The sequence below is a fragment of the Manduca sexta genome, chromosome 18 (assembly GCF_014839805.1).
Source record: "Manduca sexta isolate Smith_Timp_Sample1 chromosome 18, JHU_Msex_v1.0, whole genome shotgun sequence".
In the NCBI taxonomy this organism is placed as follows: domain Eukaryota; kingdom Metazoa; phylum Arthropoda; class Insecta; order Lepidoptera; family Sphingidae; genus Manduca; species Manduca sexta.
The window spans coordinates 12,989,410-13,008,486 of record NC_051132.1 but is presented as its reverse complement, the minus strand read 5'-3'; the positions used below and the strand labels follow the sequence as shown (position 1 = coordinate 13,008,486).

At 38.8% G+C, this 19,077-nt stretch overlaps 1 protein-coding gene across 1 annotated transcript in view; it reads right to left on the bottom strand.

Moving 5' to 3' along the window:
- LOC115444513 overlaps nt 1-19,077 on the bottom strand; it is a 40,058-nt gene that overhangs the window by 19,019 nt on the left and 1,962 nt on the right. Inside the window, 13 exon segments of the mRNA XM_030170304.2 lie at nt 4,653-4,704; nt 5,623-5,671; nt 5,673-5,792; nt 6,359-6,434; nt 6,968-7,141; nt 7,772-7,908; nt 8,366-8,445; nt 9,090-9,185; nt 10,221-10,348; nt 10,860-10,951; nt 14,655-14,868; nt 16,670-16,829; nt 17,142-17,342. Coding sequence (XP_030026164.2) covers nt 4,653-4,704; nt 5,623-5,671; nt 5,673-5,792; nt 6,359-6,434; nt 6,968-7,141; nt 7,772-7,908; nt 8,366-8,445; nt 9,090-9,185; nt 10,221-10,348; nt 10,860-10,951; nt 14,655-14,868; nt 16,670-16,829; nt 17,142-17,342 — 1,579 coding nt within the window.

Genomic DNA, 19,077 nt, shown 5'->3' with positions numbered 1-19,077 from the left:
TTGTTGGAGATTGTAACCTTCGTCGTGACTTATTATTTTTATATGTTCTATTTTTAGAACTAATTGTATTTTGTTTGCCATAGTTACTTCTCTTTAGTCCGAAATAAACACTCATGTCAATAACATCTTTTTACTAACTTTATTTAATTACTAAGAACATATACCATATTTACAACACGTTATCAGCACGAACGCTTAGTTCTTAGTTTTTTCACGTTATTTAGTAAAATAAAGTTGAATATATTTTTTGTGTGACTAGGAAATAGTAATAGTCTGAAAATGTCACATGAATCTGGAGATGTTTCGAGTGTGAAAAATTCCCCGTCGTCGAGCTCATCTTTTACATTTCCTTGTTTGAGGATAAAAGATGGATATCCGACTTGGAAGTTCAAGATGCGAAATTACCTTATCCATGAGGATTTATGGGAAACAATTAGTGGATACCGAGATGGAGACACAACCCCTGCCTCTACAAAGGTACGCAAAGACGCAAAGGCATTAGCAAAGATATGCTTATCAGTAGAAGGTGCAGCGATAACCCATATAAGATGTGCGAAAACTGCATCTGAGGCATGGACTTGTTTGCAAAAAGCCTTTGAAGATAAGGGAATAGGACGAAGATTATTTTGGAGCGTAGACTGTACAGGTTGAGTCTATCAGAGTTCAAAAATATTGAACTATATATTAACGCAGTTATGTCAACCGCACAGGATCTTGCGGATATTGATGTAGTCATAGAGGACAAGTCTATTGCTGCAATACTTTTGGGAGGTCTAACTCCAAGGTATGAACCTCTCATTATGGCTTTAGAAAATTGCAATGTAGACGTGACTACAGAGTTGGTGAAAACAAAACTGCTTAATGAAATGTCCAAAGATGTGGCTACGTCAATAGACTCCTGTTTTCATGCGAAGAAGAAGCCTAAGTCAATGAAGAAGAATATAGTTTGTTATGAGTGCAAGACACCTGGACATAAGAGACCAGACTGTCCACAGAGAAACAAGAAGGAGAAAGGCAATGCGGTAAATACCAATGATACGATATTTACAAGTCTTAATACTTCTGGAAACCCAAGAAAGGACATAATTTATGTAGATTCAGGTTGTACTAGACACATGACTTCTAGACGGGACTGGTTTCAGAATATCTCGATACAGAATCAAGGTACTGTTACTGTCGCAAATGGAGAACAGATTAAGTGCTGCGGAATTGGAAATATTTCAATAAACACGCCCGAGAACGTGGTCAACAATATTAGTGATGTTGCTTATATACCAGATTTGAAAGCTAGTTTGTTATCTGTATATAAAACTGTTGAAAAGGGTTTTATTTGTGTTTTTGATAAAAATGGATGTAACTTTTATAAATCTGATACTTTTAATTTTACAGGTGAATCTGTTGCTCATGCCTCGCCCTGTGGTGGACTGTACGTTTTAGATGGTACTGTAAATGTTTCCGAGAATGTGGCGGATAATTTTTTGACACAAGATGTGCACTCTGGTTGTCAGGATAGTTATCAAATTTGGCATAAGAGGTTAGGACATTTGTGTCGTATAGGCATGAACCAACTGAAAAATCACAAGGTAGGTATAAAGTATACAGGAGTAGATAAAACTAGTTGTATCGCTTGCGTGGAAGGTAAACAAGCAAGAAAACCTTTCAAAAGGTTAGCGTTTAATAGGGCTACTTCCCCTTGGAACTGATCCATATGGATTTGATGGGACCGGTGTCTACAACTTCTTTTCAAGGAAATAGATATATGTTGACAATAGTAGACGATTATACGCGAAAAGTGTTTGCTTATTTTATTTCTTCTAAAACAGAAGTCAAAGATATATTTTGTGTGTTTCAATGTTTTGTTGAAAATCAGTTAGATAAAACAATTAAAGCAATTAGGACTGATGGAGGTAAGGAGTTCGTGAATAAAGAGTTTGTTGATTATCTTGCTTCAAAAGGTATAGAACATCAAACAACGACGCCTTATAGTCCTCAGCAAGTTGGAGTAGCGGAACGCACCCATCGTTCGGTTACAGAAAAGGCAAGAACGTTGCTAGCTGAAAGTTCACTACCGAAAGCATTCTGGGAAGATGATTCTAAGTTGCCATTTACCTTAAGAATAGGTCTCCTCATCGAGCCTTAGGTGGACAAATTCCTTATGACAAATGGTATGGACGAAAAGGTGATCTTAGCCATCTAAAAGTATTTGGTTGTAGAGCTCTAGTCCATATACCTTCGTGTCACAGGAAGAAATTAGATGTCAAGGCACAGGAAGCAATTTTCGTCGGTTATTCTGAAAATCCAGGCACTTATATTTTTAGGGATCCTGCTAACCCACGAAAAGTTATTATATCCAGAGATGCAACCTTTTTTGAAAATTGCTTTACAGCGCTAAAGCAGAAGCAATCTGTCGCACAGTCAGAATCTATATTGTTATTTGATGAGCAAAAGGAGATTGAGTCTGAGTTTGATCATGACTGTCAATTCTATGACTGTGATGAGAGTATCAGCCCGGCGGCTGAAGCAACTTTACCAGTAAATCTAGAAAGTACAAAAGAGTCAGTGACTCTGGAAGAGCGAGAGTCTCTCAGTGGCTTAAGACTGCCTAGTGTGGAAGAAGAGACAGCGAATTTGAAACAGGAATCGCACCCTGAGCGCAGATACCCTTCCAGAGACAGAAAAACAACAAATTTTTATAAAGCTTACAATACATCAATGGTAGATTCTAATGAACCTACGACATATTACGAAGCTACTCATGCCGATGATGCTGATAAGTGGCAACATGCTATGGTTGATGAGTATAGTTCCTTAAGGAAACTCCATACATGGAATTTAGTAGATAGACCTAACAAAAGGTTATACCATGTAAATGGATTTACAAAATTAAAGGGATGCTTATGGTAATATTACCAAGTATAAAGCAGAGACTCGTCGTCAAAGGTTTTCATCAAGTTGAAAGTGTAGACTACAAGGAGACGTTCGCACCAGTGATTCGTCATTCTTCCCTCCGCACGTTGTTTGCGATAGCTGCAGATATGAAGTTGAGAATGAAGCACGTAGATGTCGATACAGCTTTCCTTAACGGAGATTTAGAAGAAGAAGTTTTCATGGAGCAACCTCTTGGTTTTATTCAAAAGGGTAAAAGAAAACAAAGTTTGTTTATTGAAGAAATCTCTTTACGGTCTTAAACAGGCACCGCGAGCTTGGAATAAAAGTTAAATGAAACGCTTTCTAAAATAGGTTTCATAGGAACTCCTTCCGAACCTTGTGTGTATACTAAACTTTTTGGTAAAGAACTTGTAATATTAGGAATCTTTGTTGATGACATAATAGTCTTCTTTAATTCTGATTTGACATTTGACACTGTCAAAAATGATTTGTCGAAATATTTTTCATTAAAAACTGGGCAAACTGTCCAATCGACAGAAGGTCATACACCGGTTATGTTTACAAGTGAAGTGGAGGTCAGTATCATGGGAATCAAGAAGCAACCTACTGTTGCGTTAAGTTCGGCCGAGTCAGAATATATGGCATTAGCGTCTGCCACGAAGGAAGCGTGTTACTTACGTCGGTTTATATACGAGATAACAGGTATACTTTGTTCAGTTAACTTAGCTTCTGACAGCCAAAGTGCCATTAATCTTGTTCGAAATCCTGTACACCACAGCAGGACGAAGCATATAGATACTAGGTTTCACTTTATTAGGGAAAAGGTATCTAATAATATTGTTAAGTTAGAATATATAAAAGTAACGATATGCCTGCTGATGTACTAACGAAGGCCCTCGGACCTCTAGCACACAAACGATGTGTAGTTAACTTAGGTTTAGAAACTTAATTATTTTATTTGTTTTGTTTCTGTCACAACTGCGATTAAGGGCGGCTGTTGGAGATTGTAACCTTCGTCGTGACTTATTATTTTTTATATGTTCTATTTTTAGAACTAATTGTATTTTGTTTGCCATAGTTACTTCCCTTTTAGTCCGAAATAAACACTCGTGTCAATAACATCTTTTTACTAACTTTATTTAATTACTAAGAACATATACCATATTTACAACACAGATAGTTTTTATTCGATGATTATTATTGCATTTTAGACTGTAGCATAATGCTAGTATACGGAACGATTGGCATCAATGCACTTGAGAGCGACTCTATCACCATAAAGTGCAAAAATAATCGAATCCAAATATCCTTCAAACAACTCAATTTTGTCAAGTAATTTACAACGTCACACAGTAACTCATATATCGTCTAAAACTAATTATGGTTCTAATATTTTTTATTAGTAGAGCAACTGTTAAGAATAATAAGTTTGCTTTAATCTCCGATATCGATATATTTTGTCAATCGTTAAACATCTAAAGGAAGGCATTAATTGATATTGTGGATAATTTAGATACTTGTCTCTATTGAATTATTTTCCACGCTTGATTGAGTTTGTTTGTTTATTTTCTTTATGCAATTTTTAATTTGTAATATTGTAAATTAATTTTCGTCTACTCTCTTCTATGTGTGTATTACCTATTAGTGGAAACTGTGTTGGATTAAGAACCTTAATTTACATTCATTTCTTTTTAGTCATAATTTGTTCTGTTTGTTTCCCAAATAAATAAATAAATAACAAAAAACATCTAACAGTAACGTACCTTTGTCCACGAAGCTTTTTTAATTTCTCATCCCTGTCGCTAGGCTCCACGTCTGCAACAAAATAATTTTAATGTCCCGCAATACTATCACATATTAGTGAAGTGTGCTGAGCAAACCATAACAAAGACGTGACGCGCCTTATAGCAGTTATGGCAATTGACATAAATACCATTCCACGCTAATTTCACGAAAATAACACATACATGAGCACGCATGCGTAGTGCGTACACACGCACACTAATACAAACATGACGCTCTCTAACTCGCAATAAATAAATAACTTCATATTTTATTAATTGGTTTCTCGAGACACAGGCTCAGTCTAATTTGAAAGTCTCTAGCAATTATTTTTTATAAATATTTTTTTATATTCATAACACTGCCGTGGTAAAAAAAAATAGTGTAAACACACTGTCACATCGAATATGGCCCCTGATGGTAGCAAATTGTACGGTCAGCATGTTCACTCTTACTGGTGATAGGCTTTTGTTTGTTTAAGTACTATTGCAATGTTCGTTTCTACCACATTACGGGCAATCTATAAAGGTAATAATAGTATTAACTTATGTCAATTGTGACTGATTAAAATAAAATAAAATACTTTATTTATCACGTAGGCCAACAAAGTTGCACTTATGATACGTCAAAACAAAGCATAAGAATAATTATTATTATTTCTAAACAACTATTAAAATTACTTATATTACTATGGACATTTTAAATTAGGTATAAAATTTATACTAAAGACAAGGTACAAACTGAAGTAACCAGCTCGGGCTGGCAAGTAGGGGGGGGGGGGGTGAATAGAAGGGTAAATTGACTTACAAATTAATGTGTTTGCATTGAGCTGGTAACTGTATCCCCCCTCCCAGGTGGCCGAGCCCAGTACACAAACAATGATTTACTGACTACCTCCCTCCATAAGAGCTCCCCAAAGCCAGTATAGTTTGGAATCCATGGTACACTGACCGTCCCTGGTGAAGTGGTTGTACTCGGCGTAGTCGATGCGCCAGCGCTGGTCGGAGCTGCCCGCGGCAGGTGCGCGCCAACACGTCGGCGCTGGAGTCGCGCCCCGCCGAGAGACACAGCCCCGAGTCCGCGTGCTTCAGCGTGCCCGAGCTCGCCTCGTACTTCCATTTCTGACGACAAATACGTTTTCATCCACACCAATCACTTTTAAGTGCAAAAGTAGCAAAAGGAAAGTAGATCCATCCGTCTATCAGTAAAGCTTTCGCCTTAATCCGATCTCGAGAATAAACCAATCAAAATAGGTCATTATAAGCATGTCAAAAAAAAACTTTTATCTGATTGGTCAATTTTCGAGATAGATCGAAAAAGCATTTGGGATTGGTTATTGAAAACGGGTGTAAATCACAGATTCGATTAGAAAAAAATATTGGTACAAAGTAAGCTGGAATGATATAGAAAGACGTAGACCAGTAGGACTTTTATCTCAGAAAATATTTTTTACTTGGTAAAGCTTGAGCAACACTGCCTATTTTCTTACTATTAAAAAAAATAATAAAAAATAGAAAAATAGTGCCATGCCGGCTTGATATATTACTGTTCTTAGAGCATTACTACGAGTAGAAATCCACAATCCGACTAGACTATAATATACCGGGTGAGTGTATAGCATTTCAAGTCAAAATTATGTCAACGGAGTACTAAAAATGTGACGTCCATAGATTCTATATAATGTTACCTGCCCCCGTTGCTTCCCGTGGCAGGTCGCCATCAGCACTTTCCGACTGATGTCTTCGTCGACTTCGTTCTCGCGCCTGCGCACAACAGTCAATCAATCATATCAACTATACTTTTTTGCGACTTTCCATTTATGTAATAACAGAAAATATGTTTTCCATAAATTTATTTTGTTCACGCTTATAATAACGATTGACGAAATATGTGTCATAATATCTATAACATTTTATTTGTTTTATATTTACTTGCTATTGCGCTGGTACTATACGGCCTCACCAGGGGCCCTATTCTCTGTGACACTGCAAACGCGTTACGCGGCCGTGTTATGTTATCTTCGTGAAATTTGTGTGGAATAGTATTCTGTATGCCAATTTCTATTGTATTGAACGTGACGCGATGCGTTACGAGCTTGTTACGCACTGTAAAAATAACATGTGGCATAGAGAATAAGGTCCCAGCCTACCATATACCCTCACAACCGTATTTGCCAAAGTTACGGTTACTTTCGTGAAACATATAACCACTGTTTTTGCTTTATCGACGTTTGTGTTGTGGCAACTGTTACTTTAACAGTAAATGTAACAGTCTGCTGAGAAGCGTGCAGTGTGACCTGGTGTACTGCAGCTGGGCGCACTTCTCCTCGTCGCGCAGCTCGCCGGCGAGGCTGAGCGACAGGTACTGCGTGGCCTGCAGCTGCGCGTGGCACGGGTACACGCCCAGCGGCACCGCCTCGCCCTCGCGCTGCATCGTGTCCAGGCAGAACCCGCTCGACGGGTTCATGAACCTGCGCCAACCAGACCTCACTATCCGGATCGAAGGACCACAAAATATTACATATTTATAGTGAACATACCTCTGAATCGTTCTTCAGAAATGATTGTTCATAAGCTCAATCCTATGTGTCCATAGAAGAGGCAATTAGTTCAGTCACTTGGTTTATGTAAGTTCTACTATGTAACGGTGACGGTTCTAAGTTCATATCGATAAATATTTCCCGTTTCTTATTATACAATATCAACTGTGATTTGATGTCTTTTAACAATGATTAATTACACCACCACAATACTTCTTACGATAGCCTAGTTAGTTGTGGAACAGCCTGCCGAGACGAATGTCTGCAAGATCAAATCACAAGGGCACACATCTCTGACTTGTCTAACATTATGTGTGTATTCTTTGTGAATTATCGCTTGCTCTAACAGTGAAGGAAAATATCGTGAAGAAACCTGCATACCTGAGAAGTTCTTAACAGAAATTTTGAGGGTGTCTGAAGTCTACCAATCTGCACTAGGCCAACCTAATTCCTCTCAGTAGTAGACGAGGCCCGTGCCCAGCAGTGGGACAGTATACAGGGCTGGTATTATTAATACTTCTTGTGTTCTCAAATATTCGAAAACACTTTTTTATAACGTACCTGCCATATCCGTAGACGTCTCGCACCGGCACGAACTTCTCTTTGTAGATGTTGTCGAGGTACCACTGGAAGCTCTTGCACTGCAGCTTCTCCCGCAGGATCTTGCGGTGCGTCACGTCGCCAATCTTCGGATTGTTCTGGAAGAGAGACAGATTCGTCCAAAATCAAGGGATATGAAAAAAAAATTAACGTTTTTTTAATGCTTTAGTAGCCAAACCAGCAAGCGGTCCGCTTGATGGTAAGCAGCATCCGTCCGTGGACTTTACAATGCCAGAGGAACAGTCAAACCGTTGCCGGAATAATATATCTAAGCACCATTGGACCGTATTTATTATATTCAATAAAAATTACAGTACTTAATACATTAATTTAGAAAATAAATAACAATACCTATATTGAGATATTTTATTTAGGAAAACTTACAACTAGCACAACAAAAAGTGGTATGTAGCTAAAGAAAGGTCAATTAAATCGATGCTTGATCGATCAATAATAATCGAATATTATTTAATCGATACTTCGGCGCTGATGTCTGGCAGACTTAATACCATTATTCAAGGATCCTATTTCAAAAGGGATGGCAGAAGTACTCACCCTCAGATCAGGTCGGTGAAGGTAGAACAGTTCCGCATACTCGTCCATCCACACCTCGGCCATGCGCGCTGTGTTTATACCTGGAGGATGGGGTCTAGGGTCAAATGGGGTGAATGTGAACATAATCCTACTACGGTGAGGGTAGACATTAGTAAACGTGGGATAGTTTTACTCGAACTTGTTCTGTGGGCGGAGCTGACTGACTGTCGAGCACACAAGTGGGAAATAGAAAAGTCAAGTAAAGTCTTTAAATTCAAAAGCTTACTTTACATGGGAATGACATGCGGAAGCGTCCACCTATGTTAAAAAATTAAGAGTAATTGCAGATGCGATTACTCACATATTCATGGAATTCATCATATCGTCGGTTTACTGCAAGAACTCATAAACTGACAAATACAAAAGTATAAATTAAGCCACTTTTAGTTTCAGTTACATTGTTTTCCTATATCATCTTAGATATAATTTTTATTCTTAGAATCAAGTTGGTATGTTTAACGTTATATCATGTTCAAGGCATTATAAACTGTACTTGATGATTTTTTGCCATTAGCCAGTTCCTGCAGTAAACCGAAGATATATTCGCGATACATGAAAGGATATTGGGGAAGTCTTTGCCCAACATTGCGAAATTACAAGGTAACGCAATAAACTACAATATATAGATGGTACAATAAACAGCGAGGGGTCACAATGCGTGTGGTGTAGTGGTGTGTGTGGTCACCGTGGGTGTCGCTGTTGGCGGGCAGGCCGTACGGGTGGAAGCTGCGGAACACGTGCCCCACGCGCGAGCACGGGATCGTCTCCAGCGTGCCGCCACCTGCAAGCATAATATAACACAAGTCTTACCATTTGGCATTAATACATGATATGATGAATTTAAAGATCCTGTATGCGATCTACTTGCTAAATTGATTGAGGGTCGTATACCAGGGTTTCCGAAAAAACTTATATATTAACCCCGTAATTGATAGATGTTTTTTTTATATCACAATATCCCTATGTCTGCGCACTGCGAAGGCTGCCATACCATCAGCACTGAGAAACAGACTTGTTATCATAGCTTTACTTCCTTAGATAAAAAACGTCTATGAATAAGGGGGTAAATGTTTTGTAAAGACCGTCAAGCTCTCCTTTCCCCATCCTCCCTCGCCGCCTATACGTTCACAAGTCATTGTTGATCATTCCATTAAAGTAAATATAAATACTATTAATCACTTCTTGATGACTGCTCGCGGCGTAAAGTAATTAGGGTGGGAAGAGGATGGTGTACCTTCCCACACAGCACTTTTAGGAGAAAGGCAAAATGGATAAATTAAAACCTTTAGTTTTTACTCTTGTCGCATGTATTAGTTATTAGTAACTATGGAAGCGGCGATAGCCTAGTTGGGTGTGGAACGGACTGCCAAGACGAATGTCCGCAGGTTCAAATCCCAAGGGCACACACCTCTGACTTTTCTAAAAAATCATGTGAGTATTCTTTGTGAATATATCGTTCGCTTTAACGGTGAAGGAAAACATCGTGAGGAAACCTGCACATCTGAGAAGTTCTCTATAGGAATTTCGAAGGTGTGTGAAGTCTACCAATCCGCACTAGGCCAGCGTGGTGGAGTAAGGCCTAATCCCTCTCAGTAGTGTCGGAGGCCCGTGCTCAGCAGTGGGCAAGTATATAATACAGGGCTGATATTATTATTCTATTTAACTATGGAAGGAGGGGCGTTGTCTTATATGTAGAATAGTCATTTCTTTCGCTCTCGCTTGGTGTCTTTGGAGCCACAGTTCGGGTCCGACCCGGGAAGACCCCAAACTACGCCACTGATGACTGCACTAGAGTACAAGTTGCTTGCTCACTCACACTGCCATATCCGGAAGGACATCTCGAGGTTCTCGCCGCCCCAGCCCGCCATCTGCTCGTCGTACGCGCCCATCTCCCAGTAGTACGCGCGGTTGATCGCAAACAGACCGCCAGCCATCGTCGGGGACCTGTCAACACGTACTTACAAACTAGCTCTCATCCGCAAGGATATATACACTACTTCCCATTGTGCTCGTTTGTGGCAGATTATCTATAAAAAACATGATGAATGTCTGTTCGTGAAAATGAGTTTTTACATGATAATAAGAAATCTACCTAATTTTTAGGTGTGCTGTAGTTTTATCTGAAGCAGTAATAGGATTACTAGTTATCAGTACCCAACCACTACTGTTTCGTATAAGTTTGTCAAAAACCATATACCCTATCCATTCATTAAGGTTAAGGCTCTTCCTCTGTCAATATGAGCCACACGATATGATGTCATAAAGGACTAAATTAAAGCCTCAAATATACGGAGCAATTTCCTAACCTCACGTGTAAAATTTTTGAAAGAACACAATAAATTTGCTCCGTCTGGACACAATAGTAAAGCAATTATTGACAGGCAAGACTCACTAGAAACGTTCGGCAAGAAAATTACTTCGTCCAATTAAGCCATATAATAAAGTAGAATCTCACCAAGTTGGTCCTATATCGGAGCCTCTGCGCTTCTTCTCTCGCTCGGGCACGTCGATCCAAGTGAAGTGGCCGGTGAACGTAAACCCGCCCACCTGAACACCAAACACCACAACATATTATACAGCATACCTGAATCAAACCTTACCCGATCGGTGATGAAGTGATTTTTATAAACAATGTTATATCGACTGTTCTAGAAGACGTAATTATTTTTATAATATATTTTTTACATCAAAATTACGCGCATGTAGTTTACCTAATGATAACCAAACTAATTCATAAACCGTATCAATAATATCAGCTCTGTCTTACATACTGTCACAGCAGGGCAGGAGCCTCCAATATTGAGCGGGTTAAACCTTAGTTCACCACGCTGGCTGCAGGCATCAATACTATACAAAACGCTGCCCTCGTCATAGTGCAGTTCAAGTTTTGTAATGATATATTATATTTTTTATGTAAGTTATAAAAATCACTTCATATGCAAGCAAAAGCAAGCAGCGTGCAAATAGATATAAGGGGCTACGCACAAAGTTTGAGAATCACTGATCGTATTTTCAGTTATTTAATCAAGCCATTTGATTAATACTGTCACTTAAATTGAAGGTTGCGCGGTCCTTTTAATGAGGGTTTAACGCACTACCAGACTTTGATGCGAACTGATGTATGGGATGGGTAAATATATTTTTAGGACGGTGAAGGTCTTCAACGAATCCTAAAATTCGAATACTAAATAAAATTGATAGCAAAGAGACTGAATTCGATAAAAAGTAAAGTGTAAGCTATAGTTTTGAAATATTATTGACGGTGGATGTTATTGTAACGTTAAATAACATACATCGTTTCAAACAAATATTAAATTTCAGTTTATCATTCAAATACTAACGTTAAGCACAAGGCGAATAAGGTCGAGTTTTAATTATCAACGAATTTTGCCTCTTTACCACCTCTCCGGACTTATGGCGAGTTTTGTTGAATAGACAGTGACAGAAGACAATAACCTGGCCTTTCTTACCATAAACAAAGCTGCCAATAATCTGGCCATTCATGACCAAGACCTCAAAATCATAGAATTGTACCAAAGTCATTTTTCTGAATTCCAAGATATCAGCAGAGTTAATATTGCGCTTACTTACTACAAAGCCTTTTATCTAGAATTAGTAACGCGTCACTAATTAAATGGTAGTTAAATACTTCCTCTTTATACTACTGCCTGTCAATAAAAATGCTATTAATTTGTTATCAAATATTCCGTTTAGAAACCTAACAAAGTTTGTGGTAATTTGGTTTCTATTTCACTTCGTTATTTTTAGCGCTCCCAATATTTGCGAATCACACAAATATTTTTCTTAATACTGGTATTAAAGCCGTGGCCTCGGAAATGCGAGACTATCGAATAATATTATGATTAGTATTTAGATACAAATATCGAATTTTTCTTTACCCAATTGTGAGTAACTTTTCGAAAATAATCATATATTCAATTAGTTTTCTGTAAATTTTAATATTCCTTAAATGTTATGCATGCTTGTTAGTAATTATAAACGTCTTGGAATGATATAGTCCATAAAACACTTATGTTTGCAACAACTTATGTAATATAGTATTAACCTATCTTCTCGCTGTCCTTTTTGAGTATAACCAAATAATTAACGGAAAATATTCTAAAAAAAATAAACAAGAAATCGGACATTGTATCACAGTAGAAGACTTGATTTAACGTAAATCACAAGACATTATAATTGAGAAAATAACTCCAAAAAGAGGACAAATTTTAAAAACATGCAATGTCGACGTGTTTACGGACTACACCACAACAGAACATCCATTTATCACATGCATTACCCCATCCAGGTTATTCCTAACATCTAAACCTGGAAATACTCTGCCGCGTCTAGCTGGAAGGTGGTCTGGTCTACGACGTCGATGAGAGGTGTGAGGACCGCGTCCCTCTTATGCCGCACGCGTTGCAAGAGGGGCCTCAGCCAGTCACTACCGGCCTCGCAGTGCGCGTCTAGAAACACCAGCACGTCGCCCCTCGCCGCGCGCGCACCCCTCATCCGCGCCTTCATTAGACCTTGCCTGGAACGGTCGGCGGTTGTCAAACTTGATCATGCCTCCGCTAGCCTGTACTAGCAGGGGCCTAGGCGTATTGTCTCTGGATAGATATGGACAATAGACTCCTCGTGTCTTATCACGGTATCATATATAACACGCTGTGGGAATACAGTGATTGTCAAACTTTTTGAAGCCCTTAGTGGATCGTCTTGCCTAAGAACTAATAATGAAAATATTTAACGTATTTTCAATTTTCTAAATGAAACTATATGTAGATGGTATTGTAATTTAAACATATCTCTAGTACTTAACATAATCATAGAAAATTCGCTAGATGAAACTTCTAATTCAGAAACACATCTATCAATTGCGTGATTCTGTTATAATAAGTTTTTGAAATGTATACTACACAGTACACACTACTACCCGTCGAAAATATCTTTGGACTTGAACGAGTGACAATTGTTCGACTATTATTACCATTTCTAACGTCCTTTTTACACGTGTGACGTCAACTGAGATCCAAAGGTATTCTCAGCTGATAGTACAAACATAAAGCAATACATTAAACGCAATAAAAACACACACATACAAAAAGCAAAGTACACGCAACATAAATGAAATTGTGTAAAAGTGTAAAGTGCTAGAAAATGTCTAACCCATAAAAAATTTAGAAAACACATTCAATCGTTTTGAAGGAGCTGAAACTTCGAGAACTGATGAAGAGAAGGATAAATACTAATTAAATTAATAAATCAATACCTAGAATCTTGTGATATGAAATTTTATTCTATCCTTAAAACCAATTAAGAGACCCGACCATATATAATATTGATTTTCGACAGACAAATCTATTTCCATAATTTTAGCAGTCAGCCTATCATATTTTCAAATAGAAACGAGAGTTTATAATGCACCTCAACTCATCAAATAGCTAATATAGTTTTTCACATGATGGTCAATTATAATAAATCAAATATGAAGTATGCGGGTCAGTGCATCGCGGAAGCGGAATAGAGCTGTACAATGGACCTCGACTACGATAACGACTAGCAATATACGTAGATAATTAACTATCACGAGCTCTCCATAGCACCTTTATACTTCACGTCTATTGATATACAAATTTCACCTACGTCGTCGGTTTACAAAGAGGTATTTAACACATTGTTAAGTATTAGATAGAGGTTTTCCATTATTTAGAATATACAAATGTGGCAGAATAAGTGGTATATTACTTTTAAACCTATACGCTGCTGATTGTTGCTTGCAACTTCGATTGCGTGAAAAGCCTTTCCTGTTACAAAAGTCCCTAAAACAATGAACGCCGCCAGAGTCATCTATTCAAAAAATAATATTACGAAGTAAATTTTTATCCAAGGGAGAAAATTACCGGAATAAAAAGTAGCCTATGTGTTAATCCAGGACATTGTCTTTCCTCATGCTTAATGTCATCCAAATCCGTTCAGTTACTACTGCGTTTACTTCTAACAAACATACGAACACCCAAACATTTCACAAGCTTCCGCATATAAAATATAAGTATATTTAGAAATAAGGTTAAGCGCATAACCATGACCTATAATCCCTATAAATCATTTTAACTCCCAAAACTAGACAATGTGAAGTTCTCAACATAAGCCGAACCTCATAGAGATTGGAAAAATAGTTTCAAAACAAGACACAAATGAGAAGAAGCCACACGCAGAAGCGAACATCCAGGCAAAGGTACAAGACCTGGAATGAGACTGAGTCCTGGACGCTATAGTAGAAGTTGGAGGAGTCAATGACGTCGATGATGGGCACCAGCGCGGAGTGGGGCCGGAGTTTGAGCTCGTGCAGGAGCGGCCGCAGCCAGTCGGGCTGCACCTCGCAGTGCGCGTCTAGGAAGACCAGCGCGTCGCCCGTCGCGTACCGAGCGCCCGCCAACCGCGCGCGCGTCAGCCCCACGCTGGAAAACCTCCGTACTTCATTTTAGCCCCCCAAAATTACCTATTTTTGTTATTCTAACAAGATCCCCTCAAATTTCCAATTCAAAACATTGTCCAACACTTTTTCGAAATATACTAACATAGGCACAACACTGAATACGTTTAAAGGTCTATTGTTCAGTTGTTCACTAACACCGTTATTCTTCCGAGCGGTGACATTATGAGCTAGAGCAATATGATCTGTAACAGTGAACAGAAGTAACAGGCTATGACACTAGAGCTAGAATACCGCCTATAAAGTATTACCTTGGTCTAAATACCTGTCGTTTCGCATCTCTTCGCTTATTGTACCTTACTAGGATATATTTGTAGTTTTATGTTTATCGAAATTATACTATATTCAGAGCTATCAACAGGCTATTCATAACGATAGAAAAATATCGCTGATCACGTAGTTAAAGTTGTAAGTATGTAGTTTCATGAGTAGGTATTTTTACTAATAATGTGGGCTAAATTATGGTCTTTTACCCAAAATGTGTAAAGGTTAGCACTCAAAATAAATGACAAATGTTATTACGTCTTAATGTGAATGTAAAAATTACCTCTAACCTAATGAACACGAATTTGATATTTCTCCAATGAGTAATAAATATATGTCCATAATAGGAGCAAAATGTATAAGCAATATTCCTATTATGGGAATATATTCCTCTAATAGGATAGTGATAGCCCAATCCCAAAAATACGTTCCTAAATGTTATAAAACACCTAAGCACAAACCCATAGCTGTTAACTTTTGACCAGTTTCCAATAGGAAGTAAGGAGTAGGTTAGTCGGATACCATCATTATTATCAAGGAAGCGGACAAACGGCGCATAAGTCACAGTCTGTCCCGACCTGCAACTTTTGACGTTACTAGGAAACTGGTCATCAATTAAAAACCCATTTCACTGGCACGTCACCTCGAAGTCATCATTTCCGGTCTGGTACTGAAACGTGGTCTGGTCGAGAACGTCTATGAGGGGAGTGACCACCGCCTCCCGGCTGTCCTTGATCCTCTGCAGAAGAGGCCGGAGCCAGTCCCACGAACCCTCGCAGTGGGCGTCCAGAAACACCAGTACATCGCCCGTGGCCATGCGGGCGCCGTGCTGCCGCGCTTGAGTCAGACCTATCCTGGGTACCATCCCACAATGGGAGCGCTCTACGTAACTTTATCTACGTTGATTTTACTATTATGATTTTATTGTGTAGGAAGGAGATACATCGTTTGTTTTTTGTGGGAGCGTGAAAGGACAATGTTGGGAACCTCTATACAATATTATCTTAATTTTTATCCATGAACTATTAATGCATTTATTTATATTGAACAAAAAAATATTATTCTCTGAACAATATACTATTAATAATTTTACGTGAATACACAATGAATGTACAAATTCTCTCCTAACTTTCGGTTCAAGTTTTCGATTATTATATTACTTTTATTAATCCATATAGCTTTAGTCTTTTTTGGGGGAGCCTAAAAGTTTATCCCAGGAGAAAACGGTATTCAAATAAGAATTTGTCTAACTACCTATATCTGATCCTCGGCATATATTGTAACGATGGAGGAATCGCTGCACGAAAAGAAATTTAAATTTGTATAAGGCCCTTTTTGAGCATTTCAGGTTAATGCTCATAAGAAGTCCATTATTGTCATATATCATGACAACATGTAACAATTTTAGCGAAGATAAAATTTTACTGGAAATTCATGCCGACATTATAAAGATAGTCATTGCCAATCGATGGGTGTTGCCCCAAAACCCTTCCTCCACTTACCGATCCGGCAGCCGCAGTATCCTGATGAGGTCTGGCGGAAGCCTAGTACGCACGTAGTGGCTCAGCTTGCCCTTCAGCTCGGGCAGCGTGGAGTTGTCGTCCACCAGGATGATCTCCTTCAGGTACACGAAAGGAGACGTTGGATCTTGGCCGGGATAGCCTGGAGAAAGTGGTGTTGTAAATGGTGTCTGTGATGTTTTTGTAGCGGAAAAGTTTATAAATACGATTAATTTACCTATAGTTTTGATTATAGACGGGAAAAACCTTGTATCGTAAGCTTTTATTTTTGTTTTACCATTTTGTATGTCTGCGTTGTGGTAATAAAACTGTTGAATTATTGGGACGGGCTTTAAAAAAAAAATATTTACAATTAAAAAAGTGTTTCACTAGTCCCACTTTGGAGCGAAGTAGGAGAAGATACTTCCATCTTCATACAATACATAGCCATGCCAAGAAATTCACTATTTCTCACCAAGCGTCATGGTCTTCCCAGTATCCCTCTCCACATAGTTGGCTTTGGCAAACCAAGGGTTGTTCCGCCTGGCGCTGTTCACCACGCTCCACACTGTCCGCACCACCACCGAGTACGGCTCGTTGTGGAAGATCAGGATCACCGAGGCTGATGGCAGCTCCGCGTCGTACACCACGCGGGTGCACGCCTGGTTGCGGTAGTCTGATGAAAATGTTCTTACAATTAGACATCTAACACTAGCAACAGTGGTGGCTTTAACTAATGCGAGGCTCTGAGTCGCAGCTCTTTGCTAGGTCTTTTTATCCGATGGCCAAAGAATGGTAATGTTTTGTACCCTTTGCCAGCTCGGGATCCCGCGAAATGCGAAGCCTTGCCCCAAAGCTGTTCGACATTCCCTACAAAATCTTATTTACGTTATACATTCTAGAGTTTAATGGATCGGTCTGGAAATCTTCAGGGGATGCCTATTTTCAGAATTGGACTTCTTATAGTCGATGATGATGACTAGTAGGTGGTTTCGCGTACAGGGGTTGAAATCAGGCAGACGGCTGGTCATAACGAAGCAAAATAATTTCTGCACCACGCCTAATATTTCTGTTGCCCAACATTAGATTTAAGGTTAGGGTTAAGGGCAGCTGGAAGAAGAGATAATTTATCGGGTACACGTATTAGACACAGATCTAAATGGTCTATATTACTGTTGGTGGCCCGAAGTGTAGGCAGTGGCGGCCCTAAACGACGAGAGGACCCGGGCGGAAGAAAGAAAATAGTACCCCGGTTTTAAAAGTTTCGTCGGAAAGATAGTAAAAGTCCGCCGAGGCACCGCGCGAGGCTACTGTAAGGGCAAGGCTCGGGCCATTGCCCGGCTCTCCTCCTCCGAAGGTCACCCCTAAGTCTGCGAGTCCTGCGACATCAGGCAGTAGATGTGTTTTACCTTGCAACTGTTATAACTCATTTTTCTATCACCAAATTTGCAAACCTTGCAATTAAAAATAATATAAAACAGTAGCAATCGCGGAGCCCGAACTGTTGCATTAATTCCGCGTTACGGGTAACATTTTATAGCGAAAACGTAAAAGAAAAGTGAGGTGTCAAAAATAACTGTAATATTGAATTGATTAAAAGTGATTTGTGTCTCGGATATTTTGGTGTTTTTTTTTTAAAAAGACAATTAGACGGACCCGCATTACACAACGACCACCTATTATAAGTATTAGAACGGGCCAATTAGTAAAGATCTTTATTCCGTACGAGTTAATATAGCTGATAATTTACCTCATGATATTTATTGACACATGGTCTGTTATATAAGCGTTTGGAATACAAATCACAGTTTATTATTTGTTTATAAGCATTGGAACGTTATCGCTGTCGTAGTCTTATAGATATCGCAGTATCGAAACAGAACGAGACGTGAAGTAGATTTATTTAACAAAAATATAATCCACAGATGTAATATGAAAAAAAAGCAGCAGCTTATGCGCATAAAAATCGTAGAGCGTTTTTCTTTCCATTATACGATAGATATACTATATTAAACAGAAATAACACAACACAATTTTATCCCAGATGGGGTAAGCAGAGGTGCGACCAGTGCACCCACGTTCCGCCACATGTAGTCCGTCTTATGATGTGATAGGAGGTAAGTCTATCACGTCTATCGCAAATAATAAAAAAAATATATATTAAAAGATTTTTATTCGCGCCTACGGATCCTTAAACTAGTGCAAAAAATCAAGTGCTATCGAAAAAATGTGCAGATATAATTCGTACAGCACGATGAAAGAAAAAGGTTGCTCTGACCTCAAAATCCGTGTCGACTTGTTCGATAGCTAGTTACATTCATTGCCCAATTTAATTCATATCACTTATAAATTGCATGTCGGTCCATAGTGCAGCGGTTTGAACGTAATTTAGCCGCGTATCTCTCATAATA